The 25851-nt window shown below is 39.5% G+C and overlaps 1 protein-coding gene across 7 annotated transcripts; it reads right to left on the bottom strand.

Moving 5' to 3' along the window:
* Positions 1 to 6: 6 nt before the first annotated feature.
* On the bottom strand, positions 7 to 24888 carry LOC101172101 (vinculin). Of its 7 annotated transcripts, none has more exons than XM_020709634.3 (23): positions 24456 to 24888; positions 17994 to 18064; positions 16995 to 17145; positions 16379 to 16487; positions 15107 to 15229; positions 13322 to 13482; positions 11322 to 11412; positions 11077 to 11224; positions 10832 to 10985; positions 9733 to 9908; positions 7776 to 7966; positions 7476 to 7502; positions 7129 to 7328; positions 6812 to 6940; positions 6551 to 6700; positions 6348 to 6456; positions 5962 to 6264; positions 5761 to 5885; positions 5003 to 5188; positions 4140 to 4316; positions 3092 to 3295; positions 2568 to 2672; positions 7 to 1540 (listed from the first exon to the last, which is right to left on the bottom strand). In XM_020709634.3, exons 1-23 carry the CDS (start codon positions 24621 to 24623, stop codon positions 1394 to 1396), a joined length of 3405 nt encoding a protein of 1134 aa, XP_020565293.1. In that variant the 5' UTR covers positions 24624 to 24888; the 3' UTR covers positions 7 to 1393. The 7 variants fall into 7 exon arrangements, with proteins under 7 accessions (XP_020565293.1, XP_078788118.1, XP_020565294.1 ...); XM_078931992.1 differs by having other exon boundaries at positions 16995 to 17163; positions 24456 to 24797; XM_020709635.2 differs by lacking the exon at positions 7476 to 7502.
* Between the last annotated feature and the right edge of the window lie 963 nt (positions 24889 to 25851).

The raw sequence follows: 25851 nt of genomic DNA, 5'->3' as shown, positions 1-25851 counted from the left end.
CTCCTGTCATTTTTAAAGTCATTTATTCTTTCAAGGCACGGCAGATGTGTTGGCAGGGCGAGAGTCCATCATACAACATTCTGGTTGTAAATGAAAACAGCTTCCACACAGTTTGGCGTCTTGAGGCTTTAAGTGAGGGACTAGTCACTGCTACATGCTCTAATGAAGCTGAAATATCAGGAAAAAAATGTGGTGCTCAGTTCTGACTATCATCGTCTTAGGAGAAAAGACGTAGCAAATATTTGAAAATGTCTTTCCAATTAACAAAAAAAAAGGATTAAACTATGCTTTAACTGATTAATAGGCTTTATTCAGTTCTAGGTTATCAAAATTTAGTTCTAAGCCTTAAAAACAGGCTGCTTGCTAGATTGACAGCCTCCTACTGAACTTTATGCTTTAAACCACCAGGGTTGTAAGAAAAAACTGTGTTGCACCAGAAGTTTGGAGAAGAAGGTATTGGAAGGATGCTTTAAATTCCCAACAGTTCAACTGTTACAGAGTGTGCGAGCACCAAAAATACAAAACAGAGAAAGAAATGGCTCAAAAGAGATGCAAACATCCAAGCATCTTCTTTTTTGTTTTGTTTCCTTTTCTTTCTTGAGAACAGGCCTCAAAATAACACAATAGGATGCAGAAAATGAGCTGCATTGTAGGTAATCACCTGGATACTAAGAGTTAAGACAATCTGATGTGCCTTACAGTAACCAAAAATAAATCCTTTGGCATTGTTTTTTACTCCTCAACTCACTTAAAAACATTTTGAACTCGTCTCTTCTTCTGCCATTCTTTTATTTTCGTTCTTGCAGCCTATAAAGAGTTACCTCAAAACGGACAACAACCAATTTTTAAAATTTCTTAAGCATTCAACCCAAAGACGTTTCAGTTATTCAAGTATAAACATGATCGGTGACGAGGAGATCCTCCATGACGGATCAGAGTCCCACAGGACCCCCCATTAGTGTCAAACTCTGAATAAACTGAGTGTTGTCTGCAAAATAAAAGACTGTTAAATTGTATATACAACAGGCAATAGGAAACTCTGTGGAAAAAAATTCAAAGTAAACATCTGCTAGAAGTCTAGCATCTTTTCGTGTCAGATTTAATAAAATAGAAAAAAAATCATGCAAAAAATATATACCTGCTATTGGATAAAGTTTTGTAACACAACATACCAAAAAATATATATATTCAAAATAGTCTCAGAAAAGCAGGAGTGTAAAGCTGTGCTCACTCCAGTAAATGAAACCTGCAGGGCATCACATCTCACAGTTTTCTTGCTGAGAATGCCTGAAAGTCCTGCCGTCCCCCCCCCTTTCAGGACACAACAAACTGCTGCAGAAACTAAAGGTTTGTGCTCCTGATCAGTGGTTTCCTGATGTCAGTCACGGAGGCTTTACTGGTACCAGGGGGTTTTCCGCACCCAGCGCAGGGTGAACCCCGCGTCTGTGCGGATCTTGATGGAGGCTGCTTCTGCTTCTCTGACCGTCTCCTTCACCGACTGCATCAGATTTTGGGCATTGTGAACCAGCATTTCAGTGGCCTGGTCAAAGGGATGTGAAGAAAGTTTTTAAATTATAACTTTTCCAAGACCATTATAAGAACATTGTTTTTCTTTTTTTCAGCACTGTTTGGATCAATTCTCTACCCTTAAAAGTCTACGTTATGATTAGAAATCAGTTTTGAAATGATGGATTGCGGCCAGTTACTGATTCAAATTCAGAACATCTTAAATTGCCAAAAATTAAAAAACAAAATTAATAGTCTAATCAAAATAAAAGCTTCCCTCAACACACATGTACACATTGTACAAAAACAAACAGACCATAAAATTGAATTGAAACATGAAGAAATGTAAAAACGATTTCAAAGCTAACCAAAAAACAAAAAACTGTTTTACTTAAAGACCCACTCCAACGAAAATCTAATTTCTCAGATACTGCTCCCAATTTTTGTTGCACTGGTAACAGTGAGTTGGGGATGTGAGGAGCTGTAAGCAAGTGGGAGAGCATGTAAACAGTTGGGAATTGTGGGCAGGCTCACACTGCAATGGTTCCGCCCACAACTCTGAGGTGGATTTCCAATGAACTACTGCAGCTCTGCTGAAGCTATGTCTTAAAAAACGACACAGGTTTTTTTTTTGTTTTTTGGCTAAAAGTGTCATAATCCTAATTAAAAGAAAACTGGAAACACTTAAAATAGACCGAAAGATGACTGAAGTGGGGACTTCAACAAGGCGAGGCCCCCAGCAGAGGACCTGAGGGCTCTGGAAGGGCCATAAACTAAAAGCAGTTTTGAAAAAAATAAAATTCAATTCCATTAAGTAACTTAGAAAATAATAAAACAATCTGATTAAGGCGTATGTAGGTGTCATTCATATGAGATTCTTATAGATCTCCATACTGAACAGAACAGGACAACAATTACAGTAAAGTGTTTTTATTATTTGGCAAATTCCTCTGTATCTGTGATTCTAAACTCAATTACTGAGTGTTGAAATGTAGAAAAATACAGTAAATTAATACTATAAATGATTAAAAATTCAATGTGCATTTGTTGTTGTGGGTTACCTGCTCTGACTCCTCTTCACTGATGTTTGTGCGGCCCAGCATGGTGGCTTTGACGGTGGAGAGGATCTTCAGCTGAGTACTGATGGTAGGGATCCGCTCACAGACCTGGTGAAAGAAAGTATAACTTCTGTTGTTTTTTTTTTACTTTTGTAGACCAAGCTGTGGCCAAATATCATGGTTGGTGTTCATCTAGAAAATTGACTACTTGCTGTCGTTCATCCTCACACCCATCTTCCATTCCAACCAGTAAAAACTTTAATTTAACTCATTACAAGTTTAGGATGTTGGTCTTTTTATTTTACAGAGAGCTTTAAGCTTGAAAGCAGATTGCATTCAAATAAATAACAACAACAAAAAATCACAGATACAAGGCATAAAAAGATTCGGGATGAGACAAAATTAATTAGGCTCCTTTAATCAAGTGATATGCAAATTTAGGTTTCTGAGGAGTTATTAATTTCTGTTTAAATACCTAACGCAGTTAGGATGAATCCATGTGATTGCTATATAGACAATCTCCTTACCTGGAGCAGGTTAGTTCTGATTCGCCTGTCAGTGCACTGTTTTGCCACCTCTTTGGCCAGTCTTGTGACTTCATCCGAAGCCTTGGCGATGTCCTTAGCGCATTGAATCAGGGCTCTTTTGTTCCCGCTCCCGCCGCGCACCAGCCGAGACATTTCTGCCATGAGCAGAGCCATCCTCTTGGCTGCTGCTATGATGTCGTTACCCTGCAGAGAAAATATAAATATATATATGATCAGAGAAAAACAGACTTTTGGATGGAAAACATCCCCAAATTCTTAATAATCAAGTGTAGCTCAGTGTCAAAACGAAAGTTTACTGGTGATAATGAGCTGTAGAAGCAAAATAAGCTTTAAATGGATAAATGGTTTGCAGCAGGCAGCATGCAGCCCTGATGGATGTAGTCACTCTTCAATGAACATGATGAACATAGCTGAATTTAGTTGCTATCATTTGATCACATTGATGTTAGTATTTGTGTGGTAAGGTGATCAGTGCACTCCTTGGAAGCAGAAACAAGTGATTATTCAGCTCAAGCCTGCAGTATAATAGTGTTCATCACTCAGGAGACTTTGGGAAGCTGTCATCTTTGGCTCTACACAATGACTGACAACAGGTGTAAATGAAAATAAAGCACCTGATTCATTTTTTAACCTCTTAAACCCATTTGTGAACAAGCACTCGTAAAGCCTGTTCCAGGTTGCATTGCAGCAAACAAGCTTTCCATTACCTTGGTTTATGACCTGTGGTTTCAATCTCCAAGCGGCATCATCATCATTTTGTGCAAAACGTTCAGCAAACGCAGCAGTAGAAACAGCAGTCACAGCTGTCTGGAGGTTTCCTTGGTGGTGGCGGATGCACAGCTCCTTGTTGGCACAGCCCAGTCACCGTGGTGAACGTGTCTGTTTGCATGCTCGGTTGTGTGGTACGTGCATGAGTGTGCAGGATCAAAGAGTACTTTAAACTCTCCCAGATGCTCAGAATGCTGGGAATTTTTCCCAAATACTCTCTGACCCACATGCACTTGTGTGTGCATGTATGTGTGCAGACCTTGCTGGACCACTTGCGCGCCTCCTGGTGGAGAGACTGGGCAGCTGCCAGAATGGGTTGATTGACAGGCTGGTTGGACGGCATCATCAGCAGTTCTGGCTCATAGTCATCCTCACCATCAGTAAACTCATCTTCATCATCTACCTCCCTCTCCTCTATTGCCTCCTCATCCTCAGGCTGGGTCAGGTAGAGGGATGATGGGGAGGGAGGGATTGTTGGCAGCAGTTCACAGAGCAGCATCAGATGGGATAAGGGGAAAAGGAAAAATCAGGGAGGTGAGAGCAGGAGGGAGATATAAAAAAAGAAGAAAGCCAAAAATGGCAGGAGGGGAAAGGAAGTGTGGAAAGAGTAGGCGATTAATAGAGTAAGACAGCCACTCGATGGGAGAAAAACAAACAGGTTTATAGGGAGGTTGATCAGCCTGGGGAAACAGTCGAGACAAGGAGGTGAAGATGCCACACACAAAAAGCTCTAATGGGGGGTTTGGGGGGGGGCAGGATAGAAAAGCAGAATGAGGTGCTTGAGGCAATGACTGCTGGCATCTTTCTAGAGTACCGGTACTCATCCATTGTGTCTACACTACACTATTGTGAGACAGATTTCCAAATCAATCCTAGTTTAAAGATCCCAAAACAACTGCAAACAAACCACTGAGAGCAATACTGAAGGAAGAATGGTCGTGAGATACAAAGCTACATCAACTTTTAGGATTTTAGAAAAATCGCGTTTTTCTTAGATAAGTAAAGGCCCTTTCCACTGTAAATGTAGTTGATAAACAGCAGACAGAAAGGCCACATGAACATATCGGTGATAAGACAAACTTGTTTGGACACAAACACTCGTTGGGTGTCTTTTGAACTGACCTTGCTCGACCACTTGCGTGCCTCGTCATGCAGCTGACGTGCCGCCACCATCATGGGCTCGCTGAGCACCTCGCCCGCTTTCTGCTCCGGAAACTCCTCGTCCTTTTCCTCTGGTGGAGGAGGCCGGGGTGGAGGCACTTCTCCTTCCGGTAAGGGGGGTTTGGGTGGAGCCTGCTCATCACTCACCTGGAAAGTTATCAGAGGCACACATTACTGTTAGAAATTAGATATAATTCTGAAAGCTATGCATGATGATAGATCAAATGGGAACCGGTGAGAACTGGGAAGTTGCTCCTTAAATGGTTTTATTTACAAGAAATATAGTTAAAAAAACAATTGAACAGCTGAATATATCAGTCTTTTTGGTTGTTAACATGTTATAATTTTGATGTAATTCATTATCGTTTAGTCGAGAACAATCCAATATTTTATTGATTTAAGGAATCAGATAGTTATTTGCAGTTGTAGGTAAACTCTGATGTGAAACTGCGCATTGATGGTTTATAGAACTATAAGCCAATTAAAAGAGCTTCCACTTAAGTGTTGAACAGGCTTTAAAACCTCAAGACAGTCAGATTTGGGTCTAAAACTGATGGGAAAATTCAGTGCAGTCATGGAGGATCTCAACGTTGAAAACTCCAACTGAGTTAAAAGGTTTGAACATCTGAAAATTGGAATCTTCACTGTTACATTTTACTTCTAGTTCTTTGGCTTAAAAGTTTAGGTAATTAGGAATTTGTAGGATTAGATGTGCTTACATGGAGCTGATCCAGGTCAGGGGGTGGAGGAGGGAAGTCTGGTTCCTGAGGCTGAAAAGCTTCTCTAACTTTTCCTACTGCAGCCAGGATCCTCAAACATGAGTCCAAATATGCTTTTTGTAGAGCTGCACACAAGAAGGAGACTTAAAACAACAATCAAAAAGCTTCTCCCCTCTGTTCAAACACTTTCCTGCCCTGTACCTTTGTCTTGAATGTTCCCAGCCACCGCCTTGGCGTCCATCACCATTGGTGAGATTGTGTGTGAGAGGATGTCGGATGCGTGCTTTACGCAGTCTCGGAACCGCGGATCCTCTGAGTTTTCAACTTCCCTCTTGGCCACTAACAGGACCCTGTTAGCTCGTCTTGCTATGCTTGTTGCCCCGGCAACAAGCATTTGAGGCTGAACGTTCGCCATTGCAACCCTACACTTGTCAATATCTTTCTTTATTGCCTCCTCAGAAGCGTCTAGCAGAGATTTGGTGTCAATGGCTTCATCCACCAAACCTGAGGATCCACGCATTGATATGTTAGACGTCGATTTTGCAGCATTTGTTGGCGAATACCAAAATACAGAAAAAGTTTTTCACCAGTGAGTCTCTCCACATTATCAATCCATTGGTTCTTCATGGTGTCGAAATGCTCGTAAGCTGCTTTGTTCCCAGGATTTCTAAGTAAAATCCGAGCAGCGGAGGTCACCTGGAAATGAAAAAAAACAAGATATATTTTTTTAAACTCTGACACTGTTTGACACCTACTTATGATATTATGTAAACATATCAATCAGGCATACCTGCGGCGTAAGCTCCCTGGCATGTTTCACAGTAGCATGGATGCCCTCTACTGTACTTTTATTGGCCGTTCCCACAGCAGCAGCCTTCTCTGCAGTCGCTCCCAAACGACTTGCATGGGTTTCAAAATTTCCTGCACGCTCATCAAAAACCTTAAAGAATATTAAAATATAAATGCAGCTGTGCAGCAGTTAAACAAACAGATGATGGAGGAATTAAATACCCAACAGATTCAGGTGAAGTTGTTTTTATGTGTTGCTTACCTCCTCTCTGTTGGGGGCATCAGGTGGAGCAGTTGCAGCCACAGCTAGTAGCTTGATTGGGGTCGTGGTGTCACTGAAAACATCTGATACATCCTGGGTCATCACCTCCTGCATGTGTTGTCTCAGGTCCTGTTAGCATCAGAGGGATGTGTATTTGAACACTAGATGGAGCTCTGAACTTTCTATAAATTTAAACACCTCCTTAAAGCTCTCATAATGTTTTCATTTCATTGATTTACTCACAAACATGTTCAGATTTTAGTTTCTTCAAAAATGTGTTACTAAAGAAATGTGTTTATGGATTTTGTTTAAGAAACCTTGAGGGAATCCTGCAGTTGTGCAGCTGTCACTCGTGCATGGGGTGCCTCAGCCTCCCCCCTGCCTGCCATGTCTGCTAAAGCAGCCATCAGCCCCTCTGTTCGGTCGCAGCGTCCGATCATATCCTGTCGGTACGGGCCTAACAATCCTGCTGCCAGCCTCCTTCCCTCCCCAACCATTCCTCTGATTGCTGCCTGACCTGTGGAATGTGACAAGAACCACATCTTACACCAGATTTTGGGTCATTAAGAAGCAGAAAAAATCACTTTTGTAAAAAGCTGAACTGCAATTATTTTCCAGCATGTTGTAGAGGTGGATTACTTGATATGTTCTGCCATACTGCTACCTGTAATCCATTGAATCCTCTCACACTCTGATCCCATATGAAAGCATGGGAGAAGAGAGGACAAAGAACATGCTCTAGAAAAGCAGAAACACGCCACAAAAAAGCAAGACAATAGTGTTTCTAGGAAAAAGTCAGTAAATTAGTGATTCGTGCATAATAGTAATCAGAGCGATCACTTGAGGAAGCGGGAAAGTCATGTTTCAGGAGAAGCACAACACTCAACTTCCCACTTTATGACACTTTGACAACTTCTGCACCGCTGTCAGTAGTGCTGAAGTATTCCATCCTGGACGTTCTTACCTACGCCTCTGTCATCAACACCTGGGTTGTTCACCCAGCGCAGGGCCTGCTCCATTTTGCCCTCCAAGGTCACAGCAGGCTTGGCTGGTCTCATGTTGGCCACAGCCCGATTGGTTTTGGACTGAAGGGTCAGGAGGGCTCCTCCTATCTGCTTTGCGAGTGCACGAGCTTCTGGGCTGTCACCTTTACCCCTGAGACACAAACACAGATCAATTATGGGGCATACAAAATGAAATTAAAAAACTTTGGGGAGAGATTAATCATGGAGCACAATCTTTCCACCCATACATTTTTTAATTCCAGGATCTTGGTAAATGCACAAGGACATCCATGACTGGATGTGCCACAACTTATTTCATTAATTCATTAATTCATTCATCTTCTGCTGTTTTATCCCTTTCGTGGTCACGGGCTGCCGGAGACTATCCCGGCCACTTGTGGGCGAAGGCAGGGGGCACCCTGGACAGTTCGCAAGTCTGTCGCAGGGCAACTTATTTCAGTTAAACACACATACAACTGAGGTCTTTGGGACTAAAGAGAAATGGTTAGAGGTTTCTACAGAGCTTCAATCTATTCATCTAAAAACCACCAACCAGGCCAGAATGTGGGTGTAATGATGGACACAGACCTACATTTAAAAAAAAAAAAAATTAAGGCGGTCAACAAAATCAGCCAACTATCATCTCAGAAATATTTTGAGGATTAAAGATTTGATGTCTAAACATGAGCTGGAGAGATTCGTGTGTTCATCTTTAGTTGACTTGACTCCTGTTACGGTGTTTTTACCGGGCTGGCTGCCTGTCTGCCAGAGGATAGACTTCAAAGTTTCTTTTGTGTGCAAGTTTTTGAAGATTTAGCAACAAAATACATGATTGAGATCCTGACCCCGTATGTACCAGCCAGACCTCTTCAGTCATCTGGACCAAATCTTTTGTCAGAACATGGAGAACCTGCATTCAGATTCTATGCTCTACAGATCTGGAACAAACTTAGATCAGCTGAAACATTGAGTTTATTTAAATTCAGCTTAAAGACCCACCTGTTCTTAGCTGTATTTGTTTAGATTTTTTTCAAAAGTTTACATCTGGAATGTTACTAAGTTTACTTAAAATTCAATTCTTCGTAACTTTCTTTCGATTTGTATTTCAGTGATCACCCCTTTAATATTTCTTTTAAATGTTCATTTTATTGTAAAGTGCTTTGAGTTGTCTTTGTACACCAAAAGCACTACACAAATAAACTTACCTTGTCCAAAGAACTTCTTGATTTAACGACACCTTTAAAGGAAAATCCCACTTTTAAGACGTGTTTCTCCTCATTTGGTTTGTTAAAATCTGTCAGCTGTTTTTTTACATGAATAAAATTCAGATTGGAAGCGCTGCTGTTGTTAATCAGTCAGATTATGATAAAAGCTTTGAGAATTTTTATTGCGTCCTTGTACAGTGAGTTCTCAGAGGAATGCATCACAGACATATCTATGACAAACATGCTGTGAAAGGACTCCCTGTCTCAGAATATAACATCCTTTTACAAAGCCGCTTTGTTTTGTTTTCATTGTTTGAATCTACAAATTTCTTGTAGTTTCTTTTAGTGATAAAATAGAAATTAAAGGTGCTATACAATAAGTGTGTATTTTGCCATAACTCTCCAATTAATTTGAACAATTAAATTGGATAAGAAAAAACAGAAAGTGGTATTTAAACTTTCACTAGAGTGCCCCCATTGTTTTCACCCTAAACTTAAAAATAAATGTCCCTATACTTTATTTGAATACTTAAGTTAACACCTTATTGGAAGCCTGATACCCCAGGTCTGAAGGCAACAACATATTTTCTATGCTGGGAAAACATGCCACCTATTGCTGACATGCAGCTGCAATCTGAGCCTATAAAAGATTTCAGGAAACAAGTCACAATACATGATTTATGATGCCTGTGTGAGAGTGGTAACAGCTTACTGTTTGCGGAGCTCTGCAAGCCTAGTGGTGAGCCCAACAATCTCACTGATGGAGCGCAGGATGTCATCTCTCTCTTTGGGGTCCTCACATAGATCTGCTATACGTTTGGCTTCTGCCAGCAAGGCTCTGATGTTCTCTTCCCCCTCCGGACCCCCATTGGGATCAGCCAGCCATGCCTAGTAATGTAAAAATATGACAATTATGCTTTTACATACAATTAATATCACGATAAAGTACAAAGTGAATTCTCTCAAACTGTTGCACAAATGGTCTTATAAAGAGTTTATGCATAAAAATCTTTGCTCCAGTTATCTGACATGTTACATTTTATTTTGGTGTTTTTAACATGTTCTTGTGGCATTTTACTCACAATATTAAGAGAAGTAAAATAACATTTGTATCTTCTTTAGTATTTCTTTATTTATATTGTTGTGAATCCGGAGCAGACAAAAAAAAGCAATTTGAAAGAGCTAGGTGCTACAACAGCTCCCTGCTCTGCTCCATTTTGTTGAATCTACTTATAGATGACCAGATCCTTGTACGTTTTCCTCGTCTGAGCTGGAATCTGCCTCAAAACTGTATAACTGGATGGCTCCAATGTTGCTCACCATTTTGGTTGCACCAGTAATGTTAGGGGTGTGAGGGGCTGTTTGCTAGCCGGAGAGGGTCTAAACAGATAGATGATGGGAAGTCAGGAGGCTAACTCTGCCAACACTCCCATCCACAATTCAGAGATGAATTTCTAATGAACTACTGCCGCTCTGCAGAAACTATGTCCTAGGAAACGACACAGGTTTTTGATTTCGGCTAAAAATGGCATAATCTTAATTAAAAGATCACAGGGAACGCTTTACAATAACTTAAAAGCTGATTGGAGTGGATCTTTAATGAAGAAAAAGAGCTGAATGCCTAACAAATTTTTTCATGTTATTGTCTCTCCATCCTGCCTTATATCACATTTTGGATTATCAGACACATTTCATATTCATTCTTCTTATGTGCAATTCTTTTGACTTAATAATACTGATACATATAAAAGGACAAAAAAAGTGAAGAAAGTGTAGTTAATTTAGCTGTAACTAAAGTTTTTCTGTCACACCTGTGCAGCGTCCAGCTTCCTGGCAATAGCCTGCTTTGCACTGATCAATGCCTCCAGTCTGCGTGCAGCACTGTCCACTTTGCCATATAACAAATCTAAGCCCTGTGAGCACTGTCCTGCACGCTGCACACAACCGGGGGTTGGTCCCTGACCTCTGGCAGAAACAAATATGGTACTTTACGTTAGTTTTGTGAAAGAGACTGTACGCAAAAGTGCTTTCACTCACACTCATAATAAAACACTACCTGGCTCGTAGATCTGCAATCTGATCAGTCATTTGTCCAAGAGCCTTAGTGGTCGCCAGAACGTCTTTCCTCTCTTTCCCAGCACACAGTTCTCCCACTTTACCAGCTTCGTCTAGAATAACTCGCAGTGCCAGCTCACCAGAGTCTCCTGAAGAAAAGGATGTGGTACTGCAGGTCTTTTATCGAAAAACTACAAAAAGACAGAGAATTATTCCATCTTTTTCCTAGATTAAACACATAGTTACCAGGTTGCCCATGAGGGTCTTTGAGCCAGCTTTTAGCTTGTGCCATCCTTGACTCAATCAAAGCCAGAGATCTCTTCAAAGCCTCCATGTCCTGAAACAAGGACAGAATAACGCAACAAGTGAATAAAAACCAGTACACCTCAAATATACTATCAAATCTAATGGGGCTTTTGTGTTTTTGCAAAAGGAATGTTATTGTTCTGTGAAAACAAATCAACTAGAAATCCACAAATAAAAGGGAGCATAACATTTCAATGAAATGTGTAGGACAAACACAAAAACTGAGGAATCGTTCAACGATGGAATTTGAAAAGTAATATGAATATCTTTAAAAAAATACTTTAAGGTATTCAAAAATAATGATTTTTTTAAATATGCGAATACCTCAAACTGTAAATTTTTACTTTTTATTTTTACAGTATTTTATAGAAAAAGTAGCTAGTAGATATTTTTTAGAAAAAAAAAAAAATTCTCACACTTTTAAGGCATTGTGAATCATTTTGAAGAAAAAAAAACTAGATAAAACCACACCAAAAAGGTTTTTGTTTAAAAATGGGTATATTTTTAAGACCAAAAAATTAAAAGCTTTGACTCAAATTAAACACTTTCTGGATTTAAAGTACAAGGAATTCATTAAATCCTATAAATGCAAGAATCAGTGCAGAACCATGCAGTACGAACACAAGCAGAATACGGCTTAGGTCTGATAAAATAATAAACAAAAAAAGCTCATACTTTTAATTATATTCTATTATTCTATTTTCTTTTAATTCGTAATGTAGACACCTTGACAAACATATGTTGGGAAACAGATCTGAGAGTGAACTTTGTAAGTGAACCCAAGATAGCTTTTCTATAATGATAGTGTCTTTTAATAAAATCTATACATTTCTATTAATCCCAATTCAAGTGGATCATCAGGAAGCTGCAGCCTTTTCACCACAGGTCATGAAGTGCTTGTAGCTCATACAATGAGTATGCAGCATTCATCAAACCAACAACGGGCATCCACACGCACATACAGACAGATCTTTAAGGATGTAAGCAAATAAACATGCAGTTTTACCTGTTGGACTATAAAAAGTACATTCTAACTTTCACATGAATGGCATACCTGGCCGCTGTTAACTGATAAAACCTTTCAGGCAAAATGTTTTATGCTCATGATGCCAGCTCTGTCACACAGCCAGAAATGCAAGAAACAATATTGGAAATGACAGGAAGATTTCTTAATTAGTTTGGGGTTAAACATTGATTTCAAAAATTTCCTTTGTTTGTCTGTCGCAAACAGTTGCAAACTCAAGACTCTGCATTTAATCAGTGCTAAAACTATAAGTGCTGACCAGAAGGCTAAAGTACAGTGCTGTTGAATACCAGAGAGACATGTTTCCTTCTCAGTCACACACATGTACACAGGTACAGTTACATGCTGGGAATGTGGACGGGCTGGGGGAGAGAAACAGGCTTACCTTCTACGAGAACAGAGGAGAAAGATAAAGAAAGAAAAAGATAAACCAGGAGTTAAACTAGCAAGCAAAAAATAAAGTGGAGACAGAAAAGTAAAGAGGGATTTTTTTCAGAGTTGTCGTTTGAAGGAAAAGTGAATGTACTCCATCACAAGTGTGTAAAAATTTGATTTAAAATTCTTGATTTTTTGCCTTGTTTTGTTTAACATGAATGTTGTCTAAGATATGCTGCTGCCCAACAAATCAGCTGCATAAAGCAAAAGAAGGGAACAAAGAATCAACCAAACAGAAATGAAAGCATAATAAAGAACTGTGATGACTTTTGTAAGATGGTCAACTGTCCCAATCCATGTAAACTCAATGGTGTCATAAAAGTATTTGTTAGTTGACAATTTGAACCAAGCATGCTCAGGAGAGGAGATAAATAGGCAAAAAATTGGTACCTTGAATCTGATACATCTTGGACAAAAAAGGAGTCACATACATAATATTCAGAGCATTTAGGCAGCAGAGGATTGGCAGTCCAGGACTTGCCTTATTGGCCCATGCGTCTTCATCCCATGTTGTGAGCTGTAAGACTCGAATGATCTCGTTGATTTCGGTGCTCATCTTTTCAAAAGTAAACCTTCTGTTCCTCTCTGCCTCCTCCACACCGGCACCACGAGTGCTCTTGGTTGCTACAAAAATTTTTATGGCTGTGGACAAAACATGTGAATCATAAACAGGAGTTCTGAAAACAACTTTTCGCTACATTTGACCAGCCTGGACGTGGACTGAAAATTTGTGGTTTTGCTTTAAAAAAGTGAAATGCATTGTTAATGTTTGTTGAATAATGTTGAAAATGTACACCTAAAGCATTTGCCATATTTTCGTGACAATTAAAGCACCAATTACATGTAATTAAGTAAATAATTTATCAAAATACAGAATTTTTGTTTTGTTTTCTACTAAAAAATTGAGTTACATCAACACTAAAAAGTAGTATATGATTTGTTTAGATTTTTAGGAATTATTTTTAGCTTTTCTTTCTGTCCTGTCCGGCAGCTGAGCAAAGCCGAAGGCCTCTGGTGTTGGATAGGTATTTCTGAAAGGGTAACCTGCTTCAGACACATGAGGGATATATTTGTATAATTATTTAATAAGCAAAACTTTAAAAACCCATTGCAATGAAAATTGCATTTTTGGTGCTTTTAACATTTTCTTGTGGCATTATTCTGATTGTGAAGGACATATATAAAGACAATTTTGATTTTTAATTGCATTTCTGAGTTTTTCTTTAATTAACTCGTTGTGAATCAGAAGAAAAATTACTGTTGGAAAAAGGTCTGTAGCAGTGACTTAGGTGCTACAGGGAGCCACAAGCTGCATCCACTCGTAGACAAATAGATTCATGTATGTCTTTGTTTTTCTCGTCTGAACTGGCATCTAGCTAAAAATCTTACAACTGGAGAACTCCAATATTGCTCGCAATTTTTGTTGTAAGCTAGCAGGAGAGCATGTAAACCGAAAGTTCTCAGTTATGGTTGACAGGAAGTGGGGTCGGAGTTGCCAATGGTCCCATTCGCAACTCAGAGATGAATTTCTAATGAACTGCTGCAGAAACTATGTCCTCGAGATGACACACATTTTTTAATCTTGGCTGAAACGTCATAATAAAAATATAATTAGCACTGGGAACGCTCTCCATCCTGTTCTTGATGGTCAGCGGAGCATCTTCTCCAATAGGCTAAGGCAGTTTTGCTGTCACACCAACCGCTACAGGAAATCTTTCCTACCTCACTCCATTGGACTCTATAACTTGTCATCCATTTGCAATAGATGAAACTCATTCAAGGTCTGTCTGTTTTTCTCCAGAGTTGTCATGCAATACAACTGTTTTTCACTGATGTTTCTCTCTGATTAATTGTTCTGTTTCTCTGTTGTCACCCATTGTTTGTATGTTTGTATCTTGAGCCTAACGCTGACGCTGTAACAAACAAATTTCCAGAGCTGGGATCAATAAAGTATCTTTATCTTAAGATGCATTCAAGCAAGTTGTTTCAAATTTCATTTGGCCTCTTGAGCTCACATAAGAACTAAATTTTGATCCAAAGTATAGATGCTGCAGATGCAGTGAAAATGCTTTTTTCTGATTGTCACAAACAGAAACAGTTGCCCTCCTTTGCAGAGACAAGGGCAGAGGCGCCGTAGAGGGTGATGCTTTTAAAAGTCTCACATCTCCAGCTTCTAATGACTGCAATTATCAGCGTTGCCATGAGAACCGCTGGATGCTCGTCGACCTGCTCTGAAGTTTTCCCACACAAAGTCACACGTGCTCACCCGAGATAAGGACCGGGAGCAGCTCCTTTATGGTGTTCATGGAACTGACGAGCATTTGTCTGTGCTCTTGGTGGGTCAGCTCCTGCTGCCTCTCCTCAATCATCTTTGACATTTTGGTCATCCCTGAGGAAAACACAAACAGCTGGATCAGTCCTCTGTGGGAATTAGAGGTTGCTAACATCCAAATTAAGCAGCAGTTGGTCTTTTGTCAACAATGTTAGTGGCTTTGGTTTTATATTCCATGAAATATTTGGATTCCACGTCCACAATCAGACATTGTTGTGAGTGCAGCTGGAGCAGCCAGGAGCAGTTCAGGGGTCCAGAGATAATAAAGTGGAGCTTCAACCACAATCAGAGAACTTGCTAAACATGAGCACAATAAGAAATAATTAAGAATATGTGACTTGAAATTTTTTCTCCTATTTTTGCCTTAAAATGTGCAATCCATTCACAAAACTATGGAACTCTCTCATTTGTTTTTTTAGAAAAAAAAAGATTAAAAGATTAGAGATTGAATAGTACTTAACATTATAGTAGAACTTCACGTTTTTACATATTTTTAATGGTAAAATCTTTGTTTAATGTAAACAAAAGCCAATAAATTAGCAAAAACCTCCCAATCTGCTTATTTCACGTAACTTTTCAAAATAAGACTACAAAAGTGGTCACAAAAGGCCACAGGTCAAATGTTGGTTCCGCTATGGCCTAGTTCCTAAACAACCAACAGCAGACATGTACAAAGAAATCCTTTTATCAGGTTCCCTCAGCTTTTTTTCATTTTAATTTTAAATGTATTCAAAAGTATGTAATACATTTGATGACTATGATGACAAACTGTCTGTTTATGAACATGCTGAAGGAGTTAAAATAGATGAGAGCATTAGTTCAACTATATGGCTTTTATCATTAATTAGAGCAAGTCAGTAAATGAACTGATACTTTTGAAAGAGTCAAATAGCTTCTGCTGAAACTGTGTCTACTGATTGTTAAAGTTCAGTGAAACTGATCATTTTTTCATTTCACCAATTTTCTAAGTTAACTCCCTTATTTATTGTATTAAGCAACAATACTGCACATTTGAAATTTCACTACAATAGATCTGACAAACAATCTGTTTTTGTATGTTTTTTGTGAAATTGAAAGTAAAACAAATTCTACTTCTGAATCATTTTTTCTTTAAAGAAAAATGGATGATTATGCTCATAGTGAGAATGTTTCAAACCGTTTTTTATTATTGATCATTTTTCTAAATCGTGCAACACTTGTGCAGACCTGGTCCAAGGTTTTTGGTGTAAGTGATGAGGTCCTCCATTGTCTCCACCACTTCAGCAACCGTCAGATACTCTAGGATACCTTTACACACACGGATTATTTTACGCACCTAAAACACAAAACAAACACTTAGAAATAGATAACAACTTAATAGAGTGGTCTTCTTTTTTTTTAAATAATGATGAAATCCACTCTCAGCTTCAGTTTTTTTCCTAGTTGAAAGAAAAGCCAGTTTGCTGTTTATGTGCCAGTTTTGTGTTTGCATGTCTTGTGATGTTGCACATCTTGTGACTGAGAAAATTTGCTCTTTGAAAAAGTAGGCTAGTGCTGAGACATGGTGCGCTCAGTCACGTGCTCAGTGTGATTCCACTTAACGAGCTGTCACTGAAACCTATGCACAATTGCACACAAATACACACACATCCTTAGTTATTACAGAGGGAGGTCATTTGATCTCAGTGATTAGATCTGGCTGTATTGGAGGCTCTGTTACAGCTCTGAGCTCCAAGAGTCCTTCCTTCCTCTGCACAGCTACTATATAAAGCTTTACTTCTCCGTGAGACACCAAAGCACCACTGAAGCAGCAGAGAGGTTTAGTGACGAGAACAACACAAACCTCTGCTTCATCAAAGGTAAGGAGCAGGTCTGATGTTCCCGAGAGGATCCCTCTGGATCCATCGATCAAGTAATCCCGGGCAGGAACAGAGTATGGATCTGACTTTAACATCTGAGCCGCCTGGACGAGCTTGGAACATGAGTTCTCCACCCTCAAAACACACATTTGGCTTAAGGGAAACATGTCAAAGAGACACATTTGTCGCACACAAAATTCAAAACAACAGGATTGTTCATGGTTTCTGAGCTATAACTAGCTAAAAAAAGAGCTGTTTAATGTTAAATAATCCACATAGTCATTGATTAGCCTGTGGAAGGTGATACATTTTAGAGAGCATTCAAATAAAACTAAATTCTTCCTCTTTCTGACTCCCATTTGTCAGGGTATCAATGGCTGCTGGTTCTTCTATATTTAAGCAGGTTCACATTCCCACATTGCCCCTCCTAAGCCCTATGAGTGAGATTTATGGGGCTGTGCCCCACGTATGTGTGGGTGAGCAGTAAGAGGGTGTAGACCTGCTTAAAATCTAGTCTTTTTTTTAAGAACCAAAATAAACAAGTTGGAAACTGAAGAAAAAAAAAACATTTTCTGATGACAAGCAGGCAAAAGATGATTTTTTTGCTAAAAATATTCAGCAAAAGCTTTGACATTCACACACAAAAAGCTCTCAGAACTGCAGAGTAGCTCTCTGCTGGCACTCTGAATTGATGTCAGCTTTTAGATGCAAACTTGAAAAAAAGCTAACAGGCTCTCAGCGGTTTGGATGCAAGAGCCGGATGTTCACCGGGGGCTCAGCTAGAGAAGTGGCTCTTTGTTGCAGCCTGGAACGAGGCCACATTTTCTCACATTAGATTGCCTGGAATCATCTTTTTAACAAGTCTGTCTTTTTAACCAAATCTCTGTCTACTGCGATCAGGTGGATCGTCTCCAAAATGTGGCTTCAGTGAGTTTTAAAAAAACATCAGCTTTCCTGTCCACTTTTGACGGTTCAGGACTTACTTAATAAAAGCAGGTGGCATGTCTCTCTTCATCACTTGGTCTTCTGTGGTTTGAACTGTTTCTTTTCCCACCTGCAACACACAAGCAGATTTATTTTATCATCATTAGCTGCAGCATGGCGCAGGAAATTGTTTTTTCATGGGAGCACTATTAATAGTCTGAAGGGTGAATGGGTGTATCAATTCGCGCCTATTTCAGCTATGCATGCATATCATATCTTTGAAGAAAAAAGCTCAGGCTGTGTTTGGTTGGCATTGTCTGTTTTTCTTTTTTATATGTTCATCCATAAGCATATTTTGCATGCACAACTGCAAATATTTTCCCTGTTCTCCTCCGGGTTTTCAAAGAGTTTGCTAAAAAATACTCAACCTACACAAGCAAGCATGCGTCCACCCTCACAGGCAGACAGACACATCCATTTGTGCCCTGACCCCCTTTTTCATGTTGCATTCCTCTGCCCCCTTTACCCTGAACTTACCCTAACTTTGACCTAACCTTTACTCCAACCTTGACCTCAACCGAAGCCTATAATAACCAGACATTGACCCTACAAAATAAACAAGTTCAACTGACGTTTTGATGCTAAGTTGTTAGAAACCACACATATGATGTACCTAGCAACCCTTACTCTACACACACACACAAACACAAACACAAACACAGTTCAGATGAAATTACAATAGGAGGATGTTACCTGTCTGTTTCTGCTGCATCAGACAAATTTTGTTAATAGACTTTTTGGCTCACAAGACATTATAAACATCACTTCCACCACTCATTGGTTAAGAATGTATTAAAGTGCCTATATCATGCTGAATACATTTTTTTAACTTTTAAGTGCATCATAATGTTAATTTCTCACGAAAAGGAACCCCAAAGTGGCATTTTGATTTGATCATGCACTTCTGAGTAAACACCTGCGGTCTGAGCACCAGCCCCTCCCATCCCACAAAAATGAGCAGGTTTGCACAAGCTGACCTAGACTAATGAGAACAGCCCCTTCCAGGAAGAATCTGCACCGCCCCAAAGCTAACACAAACTTTCTCCGCGGAGCTAGCGGTGATTGGCTAAAACGCTCTCATTTTATATGCACAATTCGCTCTTCCATCTTTGCAAAAGTTCGGATGTAGTTTGTTTTCGTGGGCGAGACGCAGACACGCTGCCGAGGCCGACTCTACGTTGACGTCATGAAAGGGGCGGCACCCACAAGGAGCAAAAGGCGATGCCTCAGAGATCGAGTCTTCGTACTTGCAGGTAGGAAAAAAGCTCGCAAAACTACAAGTAATTTGTAAAAAATGTGTCCCTTTGTGTGCCAAAGTTAATTTTGTCCAGTGCTAACAGTACATGGGTTGTTCAAGTCTTTTGCTTTCTGAAAAGTAAAAATACAAAGAGCTTAGATGTTTTTACACAAACAAAATCATTTGAACCAATTACAAAAACTTGTTGATTAAAACATTAAAACATTTGGGTTTTTTCTTTGACTCAATTCTTGGGTTATTCATGTTGGGATATATTACGAGGTTACTCTTTGAAGAAATTCTGAATTTGTTTTTTGTTTTATTTTAACCCAATTCATGTTTCTTTTTTCCTGAGTCAAAGACCCCCATCAAAAGACAGTCCCCTTTTTAACCCCTCTTAGGCTTAATTTCAGTTAAACATTGCATCTTAAATTTATTGTAGAGCATAAACTCTAAAAATATTTTAAACTATATAATAACTAAAATGATAATGTTACCATAATGGAAAGACTAGGCAAGAGGAGATGACTGGAGAGCAAAATTAAATTCACTCATTGCTGGTAAACTAGAGTTTAATCACTCAGTGTGAGTGCAGGAAAAGCAGTATCAGGCCCTTAGTGGTAGTTAGATCAAAGAAAAGATGGCTCATGATTTTACATACTATTTACAATAGCGTCAAATCAGACAGACATGAGCTGGAGCTATTTTCAGATGTGCAGATTTAGCCAAGGACAGCAAAAAATATGATCAAGCCAGCGATGTGTGAAAACACATTGAATTCTAGCAAACAGTGTGTTATAATGCTCTAATAACGCTCTTTTTGGTTGAACTTTAGGAAACTAAAGTTCAACTAGGAAACTAAGAAATTAAACTGTGAATGGATTTGAATCAGGAAAAGTTCAACTTCACTCTTCAGTACCCAGGTATTTATCTCTGACTTACACTGGTTAGATTTTTGGCAGAAGATGTCCTGGATCGATCTTGGGATCAGTGAATCAGATCGTTCAAAATTAACCAATATTAATTATGATTTACATCAGCAACCACAAACTATGATACAAATCAAATCATTGTTTAAATTAATTATTCAGCACCTGATATATAATAATAAAATAAATTCATTTTTGCCATCGAAAAGTCTTGAAATGGCGTAATTGTGGACTGAAACTTGGAAAATAAAAGAAAGACTTCCTGAAGTAAATATTAAGTACATGTTTTTTGATTATTATTCCATCCCCAGCATAAAACTTCTGGTTTTTACCCTAAACCCAACATCTTCATTTATGGCCTGTCTCATCACCAAGAATGCGTTTTTTTGTTTTGTTTTTCAGCTTAATTTTTGCATAATTTGACTGTGAGGTTTATAAACTGCAAAAGTGTGTCCAGGTGAAACCGTTCAAGGGCTGTGAAGGCTTTTTCTAGAAGTCAATGGTTTCCACGTTTTAGAAACGCAGTTCTGCAACTACATCTCCTGTTGATGAGCCTCCACCTATAAATTCTGTGAAAGCCACACTTTCTACTCATTATTCAATACATTATTAATGTATGGTTAAGGGGTTTTCTCCACAGTGAAACCTAAGGTTTGTGTGTGTGGTTTTACATCAGCGAAAGTGATTTCTCAAGCTGCATTCAGACAGCCATCGATCAAAGCTGGCACCACTCACGCAAGATTCTCGGGCGCTGACTAAGGAACAGCTGTAGGTCAAATTAAAATACTTAAGAAAATAAAATCCTAAAATAGAAAAAAAACATAAATACATTTTTGGTTATGACAAAATATTCACATGATTTCAGTAGAAGTGGTGAACTGATCAATACAGCTACAGTGTTTTCTGCTTCAGTTGTGAAGTTTTATATCACAAAAGAGTTTTTTCTTTTCCTGGCCTGGAAGTCCAGACCTCTACTCAAACAGACTGGTGGAGTGAGGTTTTTGAAGACCACAAACATTAAAACTACTAAAACCATTATAGGTCAGGGAACAGAATTTTAAAAATGCGATTTAGCTCTCACTTTACTGTTCTCCAAACTGTCCAGAAGCTGTGCAGAAGACATGATAAAATCATGATTGACTAAAGTGGGTAACCCTGAAAAAAATAGCTGTATTAAAGTTTCTTTAGATACTTTTCGTAAATCTGTGCTGTGTAAGAAACCAAACGGAATTACATTTGAACATTTCCTTTTTAATGTATTGCTTCCCATGTAGTCTTCTGATCCAATGAGATGTTCATATTATTCTCTCTTCTTGTTCTCAAAATCTTTCTCTTTTCTGAACAGTTTCTCCTTCAGTCTGAAATAGATTTTCTGTCAGCTGAGAGAGTCTTTATGAGTAGTTTGATTGCAGTTGTTTGATTGATTTAATTGGATGATTGATTGATTAATTGAATGTAAAACTATTAACAAAAACCTCACCTCACACTTTTTATGTTTCTCCTTTGCTCAAAAACACAGTTTGACCACAAAGTTTTGCCATCAAACATAATTTTCAATTCTGCTTTTTGACTATGAGGTAAGCTAGTTTTACCTTATATAAGCATTTGTATCATATTTGATACACACATTTCTGAGAACTTTATCTCATTAGCATGATCCAAACTTTCTTTAAAAGCTCTCTGTAGATAAGTTACTGTTTTCTGCCCTGTAGTGCATTACAATTCTACTAGAGGCAGTAGAAGGGCTTTTCCTGGTCATTTAGAAATGGCCACTTTCATGAAATCTCAAAAACAAACGGATTGGTGGAAACGTCTTGCTAATTTTCTAAACTTCATGAGAATAACGTATCTATTGTTATTCATATCTTAACGGCTTTAATAAAAGACTGAAAATTTTGTTGATTATGAATTATTCATAATTCTGTTACACCATGTTAAAAATGCATGGATCAAATTTGAGACAGTGGGTAAATAAGGTGTTTTTATTCCTCAACCCTCATGAAAATTTTTGCGCTTCTTAAACTAGCGTTGTGAGGAAAAACCTACTAAATCACCCAATGTATTCAAATTGATACTATTTATATTTAATTTAAAAACATGACATTTAACAATTTATTCTGTGGTTTTCATTAAGGTTTAAAATGTATCTTAATTTAAAAAAATGTGCATTTTCTATCAATTCTTTGATGTATTGGGATTAAAAGGTTTAACTTTACAAAAAAAAGGATGATGAACGGATGACGGTGTAAATTGAAGCTTTCTTTTCATAAACAATAAAAAGGTATCATCTTTACCCAATAAGGAAAGATAAGTTGTGTCTTTTTTGTGGACTACAACACCAACACCCTTTCTCCTCCGTCAATGAGCCAAAATGTATGACTTCTCCTGCTCTCCCATCTCTGAATTCATTTTGCTTCATGCTGTTAGACTGTTTTAGCTGACATTTCTCCTTCCTGCAGTCCTCCTATTCCCTCTCTTTCTGCTCCATTCAGTCGTGTGTAGTTACTTCTCCCACCGGTAAATCTATTTATTCCTCCTTACCCCTCCTTCTGAGACACACTTGGGATCTGTGTTGACTCCTTCAGAAGCAGACGCTTCACTTCCATCTCTCAGCCAGCCCTGCCTTCAGCAGAACTTCTGCCTTTCAATGCAAATGCATCAACAGCCTCACTCACGTCTTGAGTGGAATTCGAATCAGCTCACACTCAACTTCTTACAGAATGACACAGAGACCGTCTTGAGTGCGTTGATGTGTCTCTGTGACACAGATCTTAAGTGCCCCCCTCATAGCTGTGGATGGGTTTAACTGTGTAATTCTATCAGTGTGCAGTGGGACTTCGTGGCATGTTTCTGTGCAGCATAATGTGTTAACTCAAATTGCAAAACGCTAGACATGAATCATCTTTCTAAATTAAAGTAGATGCATTTAGTTGTGGGCGTTATTTACACCAAGTGTGCACACTTTACAATCCCTGTATCTAAAGAACCTTCTTAGACTCCACTTTTACTCTTACTTCTTTATCAGCCACCATCTAATCCTAGTTATGCATGTCCCTCAAAATATTCTTTTAACTGCATGTTTCCTCTTCTGCCCTACTGTTCTCTGCTCATCCTCATCTTGCTGCTTCCTGCAGCCTCATACTCTCATCATCTGATACACGGCCACCACCCTGGGGTGCTTCCCTCTATTTGACGCACATGGATAGAGTGATGGAGAAAAAGTGCCCGATAGCCACCGGAAATCAAATAATCCAACAGGAGGATGTTGTTCATTTCAGGAATGGGATTGTTTCATGAGTGTTTGAGTTGAAACAGAGCAGGCCCTTTCAGAAGTTAATGAGATAATTATCACAGTGATCTGGTATGGACTAGAGCTGGGAAGCAGCAGGCTTTTGTCAGTTACCAGGAAAGAATGTCCGGACAAACACAAAAATAGATGTAGAAATGTTCACAGAAAACTGACAGACCTTTCTAAGCTTCCATGGAATTGGAGCAATATGAAACTAAGATGATGTGTTTAATTAAAAATCTTTCTGATGCATCTTTGCAGTGCAAAATGCATTTTGCAGGACTCGTCATGCACTGATAAAAAACATGGAAGACCAAGCTATTTTTTCCTTTTTCATACTGTCATGTAGGCAATGCTGTGTGTATGTTTCCTATTTCTCCATGAGTGTGTGAAGCCCAGTGCATCAATAACAACGACCTGGATCAGCATTAATGATCTGGCTCTTACTTATTGACTTTTCCAGTGAGCGCACACAGAAGAGACTAAAACTTGGCCGTTTCTGCCTCAAAAAAGGAATTAAAAGATAAATGACAGAGCAAATGAAGATGATAAGCGTTTAGTTTTGGGGATGGGTGTATTTCTGGTTTTCAGGCAAAACTTCAATTTTGATTTTTACCATCATTCAAGTCTTGAACTTCATGGAGCTCAGCTGCCCTCTGGTTGACGCATGTGTTCATGCTGATGTGCGCACAGATGCGCACAGATGCGCACAGACGCGCTCTGACGGAGACGGAGAAGTCAGGATGGGATGTTGGAGAGTTTTGTATCAATTTCAGGAGACAAAAGTAATTTATTTTGTTACAGGAACAATGGTTTGTGTATTTGACAGAACTGTTCTATAATTGCTACCTTAGTTTTTCGTGATTTATTAAATGAATAAATAAATCATGAGTGTCAGATCATCTTATAACGCCATCTTTAAAGTTTCTCTGATAGCGTGAGTGTGCAAACCTTCTTTAAGACATGAAGGTCTTAAAGAGAAGATGCCTAAAAGCTTGGGACTCACCCGCACAAGGTTGCTGACTGCCGCCTGCACCGCAGCCACCGGTACCGTCAGATCCGGAATTGCTTTCCCGTCCACCTCCCCCTCCTCGTGCATGATGACCAGGTGGGATATCTGCTGGGCCACCGGCTCCAGGATACTCTCGATGGTCTTGGTGTGAAACACCGGCATGGTGAACGACTCTTACCGCAGCACCCGACAGAAGAAAGGCAAGTCGTTTCAGAGCTGGCGATCTCTCTTTTCTCCTCTCCTCGCCACCGCAGGCGGGCACGCAGCGAGTTGTCAGTCCAGCCCTGTAGGAAGAAGCTCTCTGCTCCCGGTGAGCCCAGTCTCCTCTGATGTACTGGACCCGGGCTTTCGGTGTCCTCCGGTGGGAGCGACCCAAATCGTGACAGAAGGAATCGCCGCCCTCCGCCCAATCACAACGACGGAATACAGCTGCCAGGCGCGCCGCTGCCGGTGCGCACTGACGCTCTCCCCGCAAGCACACGCGCACACACACGCACTCTTCCCAAATTACGTCATGCATGCCAGTGGCCCAAAAAGGAAAGAGTTGGGGTAACTTGATGGGAAGAGATCGTAAGTCCAAGGTATAGGAGCACAACCAGTTAGGGGAGGAGGCGCAGCATCTACCACGGGGGAAAGGTTACGCACATTGCTGCGCCGAAGCAGCTCCCTGCAGCCTCTTAAAGGTCAGCCTAAGCCTATAAAACAGTGGGCTTTCCCTGCTTCCTAAACACACGGGAAACAGCTCCATGCTCTTAATTCTTTTATTTATTAAGAAGCTTGAAGCCTGTGCTTGACATTTGATCTGCTCATCAAGAGGTGGGTCAGGGGTTCATGTCCCCAGGCCTCAATGTCCAGGTCTAAATAAAGACTGAGGATTCGTCTTGCTGCTGCCTGAAGCTGAAAGGAGTCTCAACTGACACCAGTGAACACACACTGCATCTCAAACCTCTCAGCTTCTGCACGGAGAAGCAGACCCTGACATTGTTAAGGAAAGAGAAAGCTGATTTGCTGTTGAGTCCAGCTAAACGTCTTTAAGGCAGGGGTGTCCAAACTTTTTGCCAGAGGGCCAGATTTGGTGAGGTTAAAAAATGTTTACGGGGCAAGCATTTGGCCTGCATTTCTTGACCCCTTATAATACCATTTAATAAAAAATGAACCGTCAATACATTGATTTTTGTGGTCGCTCTGCAGTCTCCATACAGAAAGGTCCCAGCTGGGAGTCAAGGTTTTTTGGTGTGGTACTGTATACTTTTCATTGCTTTACATTAAACAGCAATACATTTAAACACATTTTATTTCCAACATTACTGTGAGTTTCGGATTTGAAGACATAATTCAGCCAATCACAATCAAAGAAAATTGTACACAGAGTTCTTAATAAGTATTCACT

Source organism: Oryzias latipes, chromosome 15, assembly GCF_053564925.1.
Source record: "Oryzias latipes strain Hd-rR chromosome 15, Olatipes_Hd-rR_3.1".
Classification (NCBI taxonomy): domain Eukaryota; kingdom Metazoa; phylum Chordata; class Actinopteri; order Beloniformes; family Adrianichthyidae; genus Oryzias; species Oryzias latipes.
Note: the sequence above shows the minus strand (reverse complement) of the source record. Positions and strands in the feature narration are given on the sequence as shown.